This window comes from Rhinopithecus bieti, unplaced genomic scaffold (genome assembly GCF_001698545.2).
Source record: "Rhinopithecus bieti isolate Rb0 unplaced genomic scaffold, ASM169854v2 scaffold_1561, whole genome shotgun sequence".
NCBI classification, from domain to species: domain Eukaryota; kingdom Metazoa; phylum Chordata; class Mammalia; order Primates; family Cercopithecidae; genus Rhinopithecus; species Rhinopithecus bieti.
In genome coordinates, this window is record NW_016803640.1 from 1406774 (window position 1) to 1416080 (window position 9307).

The following is a 9307-nucleotide window of genomic DNA, read 5'->3' on the forward strand; positions in this document are numbered from 1 at the left end:
CAGACACTTTAAGTAACTTTTAACATTGGACTTCCAATAAAGCAGCCTGTATAGTTTTTCAAAACACAGGTGATTTTATCAGGCTAGCCAGTGGTCATTCAAAGTGGGGGGACCGGGAAAGGTAAATTAAGTTAACTGAAGAGTTAGAACTATGCTCTGAGCAGCTTCCGTGAGGGAGACAGATAAGTGTCACAGGAGTAACAAATATCATTAAAAATTTTAAAAATCAGCAAAAAATTAAGTGCTTTCTAATATATGTATGATCAACAACAAAGTACGTGTCTTGATTCCAATCACTCTAGAAATACTTGTTAAGAGCCTAGGATGCATCTTGACAGTCAGCATAAGGCCAAGAGATTATTAGATTTTGTTTTAGAGTTGCGAAGTGTCTGGTGATTAAATGGAAATTAATAATATTAACATTACTCACTAGTACTAATTTAAGGATTCAAGATATTAAGGGTGTAGTTTTCGTTTCAGTGAATGCAATGGTTTGTTATTTCCCCCAAGTTTTGCTTGCATTTGTCTTTTCCATTCCGCATTGTTCATCTTGTACTCTTCTAGAATTATTTCCAAATGTGTCTGCTTTCTTTTCACAAAAAAATTGGAGGTTCCTTAAGGGCAAGACAAAATCTAATACTCTCTAGTCCTTATATTTACTGTCAAAAATGCATACTAGATTCCCAAGTATTTCTAGAGTAACTGAAATCAAGTCTAACAAAAGAAGTTTGCTATCTAAAGCTTCTCAATTATGAATATATCATGAGTTAAAATTATTTTACTTATTGTAAGGATATACAGTAAGCTCCTCATAAATTTTACTATTAATGGGTTTATAAGACCCTATTTATTTATGGACTAAGATCTTATTCAGTTAATAAGATGTATTTTATAAAAGTGGTGCTTTAAAAACCATTTTCTGATTACTTATCAGGTCAAAAATGCTTAGAAAATTCAGGACAGTTCATTTGAAATGCTCCTTTAGATATTATGGCCAGATGTTACAAACTGACATACATACAAACATATAAGAATCTTTTGTTTCAATGTTATACTTCTTGACAGAATTTAAAATTAAAACGGCACTCATACAATCAATTTAAGTCATTGAAAGTACATGGGGAATACTGAAAAGACTTTCTTTTTTTCCCTCATTTTAAAAACAAAAAGGGCAACATCAATTTTAGAGTTTCTTGAGACCTTCAAATACATAGTCCCTAGAAGCAAGATTCATCAAGAGGAGAATCTAAAGCCTAACTGAGCTTTCAAAATACTGCCCACATATACCGTACTTGTTGAACAAATTCAGATTTATTGAAAGCAAACATTTACATTGGCTACAATGTTGGAACTATTACAAAGCTGGATAAAAGAGGCTTTAGTAGCAATAGAAAGCAAGAGCAATAAAAAGTGAATAGAGAAAATATTTGGCCTTACTGATCTCTTGGCAGTATTTACATTATGTACATATTGTTAAATATTTGTAATAATTCTAAGGCACCAAAGGCTAAATAGCAGTTTGCAATACTATTCTGTGCACAAAAATCAAGAAATTTATTGTAAAGAGGCTGTATAAGTTAAAGAAACATAGGCATATCTTAATGTTTACATAAAGGAGTAGCTGCATTTAAAAAAATCTCAAATGATACATTAAATATTGGGCAGATCGAAGATACTATTTTTAGAACATTAAATTATATTGACTATGTAAATAAGCACTATTTTTTACTGACCTCCTGGTAAATGTGTAATGTAATCTATTCATCAACACAGCTTTTTTCACACTCATAGATATGTTTTGTCTAAAAACTACTTGAAATTCTTCTGACCTACAAAAACTTATCCTAATATTTCATAATGTATACAAAATTCCCAAGAAGAATTTCCTGGGTAATAATATACATCAAATCTATATATAATCAGACAAAAATTTAGCAGGCATTAAATGCCAAAATGCTTGAATATTCAGTCTGCCACTCCAGTGTAGCAGTTGGGTGTTTTCATCCTTTAACTTTTTAGAGTGGGAGATAGTGGCTTTAGGTAATGGACATAAAATTGGCCCACGTAGAAAATCAATCTCAAAATAAACTAATTAATTTTAAATTTTGCAACCCAAATTCTTTCAGATAACTCACTGGGTGTTAACCCTGACATTGTTACCAGTGATTGAAATATCCATGTTACCACATTGTCCAGAAGTAACTGGCAACATCTGTGTCCAGTATGGTCTTACTGTTGAATTATTTGATGACTTCTATTTGCAAAATTTTATTTGTTCCTGACATTGAAAACCCAATTTACCTTACCAACAGTCTATCATTTGTCCTGAGGTAGTGTTATAATAAAGAATTCAGCAAGACAATAGAACATCATAATGTTTGCAAAATGTGCTTCAAATGCCACCATGAAATCCATATTTATTTAGATGGTAGATGACCCAATGTTGAGTGGCCCCTTCGTGACATATTAAATTACTATCTGATGAAGTTATCCAGACTCTTTAATGAGGATGATGAATTTTTCATTAAAACTTTCTCAAACCCCATGCACTAAGGCAAGTTATAGTTTTAAAAATATTTTATTATATAAAGTACTGCTAAAATTCTTTCAGTTAAAGATTAAATTCCATAGACTTACATATTTATAGATTTTCTTTCCTTTTAGCAAAGGGAGAAAATGAAGGAATTTCTTCTTCCAAACTAAATTTTCAAAGAAAAATATTCAGACGCTTAACAATAGCTTGGGTTGGTGTTTTGTACTACACAGTATTTAACAGTAACTTTTAAAATGGTGGCACTTTAAATTAAACCTTTAATTAAAAAGTTTCAACACCCACATATGACTGAATTTATCAGCACGGTATAAAATTTATTCCCACATCGTGCACTCGAAGATACCAAAAGTTCTTACTTATAATGCATTTTATAGTACTCGATTATGTGTTATTATTACTTTTTTCCATTCTCAAATGTTCGTTTTCTTCTCATTTTAATACAGTGAAAGAGACATATTATTCATAGTAAATGTTTTACAAAATCACGCAACATAGGAAAAAGTAGAACGTATAAATTATAACTTTCTTTCCCTACTTCAGGATGAAAATAACTGACTGCCTTTGTTGTGGGTTACTATCTAGTAGCAACAGCACCAATTTACAACCATACAAAGCCGGTGACAGTTTCCAATAATTATAAAAAACACAATACCAATATCAAATGTTTGAATCTCAAATAAGATGAATAGATAATTTTTAACGACATGACTGAATCAAAGCCATGATAACAGTGTTTCAAATCTCTAAATTGTATGGACTGCTTAGATTTTGGGAAGCACATTATATGTTGGTAGTAGTAACTGAAATTTGATTCTTTTTAGCATACAGAAATCATGTCTATCAGTTATTATAGATTATCCCCTTTCAAAAGTTCAATAAAAATAGATTGTTCTCCTTAGAATATTTGCTTCCAAAGTTCTGAGGACAATTGTTTTGAACAATATCTGTATTCTGCATTCATGATACACTCAATTAAACTGTTCCCCATTAACAGATATCTTACGTTTATTAATCATAAAAGATGCTGCATTATCCTATCATCATTTCCCAGAGAGGTGGACCTACTCTTATTCTTAAGTCAGCAGGACAGTTTTATTATGTCATTTTCCATTAAACAGTCTTTCTTGAGTCCTACAAGTTACCACCACACCCATCTTCCAGTTCAGATCCAATCTATATTCTTTTACAGGATCACTCAAATGTTAAGTTAAACCATAAGGATTAGGTCAGTGGCTTTTAAATTATGCTGGGAGGCTCTACAGAGCTTATTGGAGGTTGCCTCAGTGTCTAGTGTCAAAAGGTGGAAGTTTCAGTTCCGTCTCCCACTCTATGGTATTAGGCTCTTCTTGTTTTCATGTATAGGCTGTCTAATGTATAGCTATTTCAAAAAATAATTCTGTTGCTTTAAAAATGTTTACAACCAGGTTAAGTGATTTGGGAACGTGCGCTCTTGACAAAAAAAAAAAAAAAAAAAAAAAAAGCAAGTCCTCTGTTCCACGTATTTTTTTTGTCTTCCAAATAAGTGGTCACAAAACCCCACTGGATATGATATTGTATCTTTGCCCTACCCCACTACTATTATCCCTCAGCCTAGCCCAGAGTTCAGAGCCACAAGTCAAAACAGATCAATGTTTTAAGTAGATACTATCAAAATGATTAATATCCCAGCCACTTCAAGCCTACTTTTTCTTACAGAAATAAGTGGCATATCAATTATTTGCAATATAACAAAACAAATGATTAGAAAATACTTCCTAAACTGCAACCCTTAACAACATGTATGACCTTTTTCTCACCTTTTATGCCAGACAAAGGAAATAAACACAGCAGTTATCACATTATACTTGCAAATGACTACACATTTTTATTTTTTTTCTACATAAATTAAAATCAGATAGAGCCTTGATTCAGGGTTTGAATAGAGTGGCAGACTCACTAATTAAACTGCTTTCATGAATGGCCTTATTCCAAAGACAACATGTGGGAAAATAAACACTGTCAATTAAAACTTGATGAATAAGAACTCTAGGACTCAAAGAATAAGAAATGATCTTGATGAAATTATGAGTCTTGAAAAGGAAATGCTGAGAGCTGGTGTTACTGTTTTCTATAAACTTATTTGTTGTCTTTTAATATAAAAGAAGCATCAAAGTTTGTGTTCTTTCTCAATATGAAAAAAAATAAGCAGAGGTATTAGATGAACAAATACAAAAATGCTGGTGTGGCATAAATAAAATGGTAAAATGTTTTCTTGTAGTAAATAAAAAATATATATGGTTTCTTTAAATTCTGAGGTCTTTCAAATACATAATCATTTGAATATAGATTCCGTCTACCAGGCCATGTATGTTCCCCAAATTATGACTTTTAGATAACATTTTAAAAGAGTTGAATTTCTTCAGACAAACTGAAAAATTGTCTGAAAATATTTTCAGTGAATGAATGGTGGTAAATTTGGCTCATATCTTGGTTTATGTTCAAATTTATTGCTTACTAAATATTATCTTCTTTCCATTAAATGAGGATAGAATTGTGAAGCTAAGCCATCTTTCTTGTCAAAACATACGTGTGAATATACACAAATATATTCACAACCACACATTTTGATGCATGAATCTATAGATGTGTATATTACATACTTTTTGGCAAAGCACTGCTTCTAAGACCTAATTGTTTTGTATGAAGAAAATAGAAGAATAGGGAACATCCCTTCCGAAACATTAGAATGCCCATACTGCTAATGATATAGCACATCAGAATGTGCAAACAGTATACTTATTTCAGAGTATCTGATTGATTTAGATGCCATTATAAAATGTTCTCAATTCTATTTTGGTAACCTAAAATGTCGGTATATAATACCAAATATCCAGTTAAAGAGTTTAATACAAAAATATCAGCACAAAACAGTTTTTTCAATCTGTTTATTGTGTGAGCAACCCAAACTTCAGTTTAAGTGCTGTTGAAATTTTATTACTAGATTCCATAACCCTACAATTGATAAATCTTATACCATTTTAGGTATTTAATGAGATACTTAGAAATAGTAAGAAAAAAACCAGTATTCAAAGGGTTAATTTTGTTTATAATAATAATAAATTATTTTATCATCTTCTTCAGTTCAAAATCCAGCTTTGAACCCGAGGAAGGCTTTCAAATCATGTTAATTAAATGGTGGTCCTTTAACCAGTAGCAGTTTGATTACCAATTACTCGGAGGATCTCTTTGTGAATGCCTCCTTCTTGTGTATTAATATTTGCATCTCCCACTTGGCCGTCTTCATAGCTGAAATACAAAACATAAAAATATAAAAACATTTTAAAAGATGGCAGCATTTAAAACAGCTTAGAAATGCTATTTGATACCTAAAATATAGCCCAAGAAAATAAAAAGCAAATTATACGGTTGTTTTTCAGGTGCATTTAACAACGTGTCCTCATTGTGAAACACAGAACAGCCCATTCTATGTCATGCCTAAATTTTCCCTTCTTGCATTTTTTTTTGTCCCCTCATAAAGCACTGTCTGAGTTGCAAGAAGTTTCTCAGTGTCTTTGGCATTGCAGGCATTTCCCACAGCAGCTGCTATGAAATCTACTATAAAAAAAAAATAACAGCTTCAACTTTATGTTGCTAAGATTCTGGACTTCTTAACTCTACTCCTACTTCAATCATTTCTTTACTTTCTGACTGACGACACTTCATTTTCTACCACTGCTTCTTTGCCATGCCTGCCTTCTAATAATTATTCAGCCACAATCAGTGCTGATCTTTTTTCTTATCACTGGTTGCACTATTTAGTCTGACTGTAACATATTCTTATTTATGCTGGTACTTCACAGAAGAATGCAAGCCTGCTAAGTTTACTTTAGCAGTAGAAGGGAAAATATAATATTAAAGAACAGCAATTACTAAGTTCTTTAAAACTAAATAATTACATTTTAGATGGTAATTCATTTTTCTCAAATAAACTTACTTGGGAAATAAGAATTTCCTAAGAATGAATTTTCAAGCTTTCATGATCATATCCAGAGGCGAACAAGTGACAAATTATTTTACTTCATAAAATGGCTTCAAGACAGAAGCTTTAGAAAAGTGGTAATTACTTGAAAACAGATAACCAGGGATATAAGCACAACATCTCAAAGACTAATACTAGCCACTATCTTTTCCTGAAATAGCACAATATAGGAAAATGAAAAGATGACATACAGCAAAGAGAGCTAGGCTCCTTATGTAATCCACTGCTTAACCATCAAGTGATAACTGCATTTGTACCAAGTCTAAATTCTTAACTAAATGACCCAAGGTTGTCTATTTGGCTAATTCTTATTGCTGTTTTAGATATATTCAGCAAGTTTCAACTTACATATACATGGAAATGACACCTCGTGGTGAAACATTACCCTAAGAAAAAGAATGGGATATGTGGTACACAGCCCAATTACAAGTATTTTCTCAGGACAGTAAGTGCTCTGTTACTAAGATTAATTCTCAATCACTTTATTGCATCCTTTTCCTTGGCCTCTCATTTCAATGATGGTTTTATAAATGAATCACACTTCAGTTTTCTCTCTTCTCACGACATGCAAAATCAATTATTTCAGCCCCTTCCAAGTTTTAACTATCACACACATGCTAATTCCTAAAACTCTACCTTCGATCCTTAAATTTTTCTCTCTATATAACTTTCCTACAGATAACACAAATTCAGTATATTCAAAGTCCTTATTTTTTGACCCTGGGACTGCTACTTTTTATTCCATCCATATCTCAATTTGATGTACCAGCATCCAGGAACACAAAACCTTTAGTCATTCTTGGCTCTCTTTGTGCCTAAATCCAATTAATTACCAAGCTATCTTGCTTCCAGTTTCTTAAACTTTCTCTCTACCTGACGCCATTACCTTTGTTTAGGCCTCCATTGTCATTTGTCTAAATGATTGGTTTTCAAGTTGCAGGTTGTGTGTAACTAGTGGGTTTTGAAATTAATTTAGGTTGTCCAGACCAGCATGTTAAATGACTAAGAGAATAGAATAGAATAGAATAGAACAGAATAGAATAGAATAGAATAGAATAGCGAACACTGACTTCACTACAGGTAGAAAGAATTATTTTTTTCTAAGTCACAATGTCAAACACATTTCTTTTTGTGGTGAGACAAACTGACCTAGAGTTGTTACAACATTATAACTGATCTCTCTGTCTCTACACTTATCCCCATCATCTCTCCTACAAGATCTATTCTCCACCCTGCAAAAGTGATAGAAAAATGACCACCATCTCACTTACAGAACAAAATCCAAGTTATTGGCAATATGAGTTCCTTCATCATTCAAATACAGACTTCCTCTCCAGTCATGCCCCATCACTCCCCCATCACTCTTTTCAGTCAGATGGAAGGGTTTGTCTACCCAAATATTATACGCACACTGACATTTAAAAAGCATTAGAAGTTAGTGGAGAAGACATGAGACTCAAATTATTTGAATAAAGGATAATAATTTAAGACTGAAAGAGCACAGAGGAAGAGAGAGAAGACAGCAAAAGTGGGAGTGAAGGCAAGAGTGAGAACTAGAGAGAGAGAAAGAGAGAGAAAGAGAAAGAAAGCATGTTTAAAAGTATTAAATAAAATGTATATTTTTCTACAGTCTAGGAAACCCACAAGGAATCACAACAGTTGTGGGTTGAATGACAAAATTGACCAAAGGCATTCAGGTGTTTTAAATTTAGTGCATATATAATAATCAAGAAAAATCAAACATCCATTTAATTTGGGCAACTGGCAAGGCTTAGATACATAAGTTGATAGTGGCATTAGGGCATTTCTTACAATAGAGTATACAGAACATGTCACAGTTATTTATGATTTAAGAGTAAAATTCTTTTATGTCTGGAAAACAACATAATTTAAAAGAAATAGAATATGAATGATACCACTAGGGAGATGATACATTTGACTGGGTTTTGGTAGAATGAAAAATGAAAACATCTAAAAGGAGACAAGAATTACTCATATTCCCAGGAGTGCAAAAGATTACTAAAATTTTACTGAAAATTAACCATTTGCTTTAAAAATAATAGAAACTAGGATAATAGATGAAATTTAGCTGCCCAGAAATTTCTTAGGTATGTCAGGACATTTCATAAATAAAAACTTTTGAAATTATTGACAACTTGATGGGAGGATCACTTGAGTCCAGGAGTTTGAGACCCATCTGAGTAATACAGCCAAGACCTCATCTCTACAAATTAAAAAAAAGGACAAGGCAGCCTGAGCTGTCCAAACACAGGATGAGCAGAATTCAGAGAAAAGACAGAATCATTTCAGACTGGGAGGTCAGGGGAGGTGCCAAGGAAAAGACTATGTTTGAATGAGCCTTGAAAAATAGGCTAATGGTCTAGGTGGTAAGAAGGTCAAATCATCTGGATTGACTGAGCAAAGGCACAATAGTGGGAAATATAACTCCAAGTTGTTTTTAAGAAACAGCTTGGACAACAATTTCACTTAATCAGTGGTTTGTGCATATAACTGAAGTAAGGTAGAAGGGACTCTATATGTTGGAGAATGCCATGTTTCTATTTAACTATCAGCCTGTCTGGGCAATGAATAATCAAAACACTGCTTTAGGGAGATGAATATGGTACAAATGGTATGATCTTAGGATTTTATACGCATAGGAATGTAGGTTGTACACCAAAAGATTAATCCTAGTTAACTCTAAATGGGGATAATATGGAAATTTTCTTTTCTTT

General features: G+C 32.6%; 1 protein-coding gene across 4 annotated transcripts in view; it reads right to left on the reverse strand.

The window, feature by feature from the left end:
* Positions 1-1289: 1289 nt before the first annotated feature.
* The window catches only part of PARP8 (poly(ADP-ribose) polymerase family member 8), a 191421-nt gene continuing 183403 nt past the window's right edge, over positions 1290-9307 (reverse strand). For 3 of the 4 annotated variants that reach the window (XM_017891859.1, XM_017891839.1, XM_017891868.1), the window contains one exon: positions 4396-5839. In XM_017891859.1, coding sequence (XP_017747348.1) covers positions 5737-5839 — 103 coding nt within the window. In that variant the 3' untranslated portion in view covers positions 4396-5736. Of the gene's footprint in view, positions 5840-9307 lie in introns of all 4 variants that reach the window. The other variant, XM_017891849.1, reaches the window with a different exon arrangement.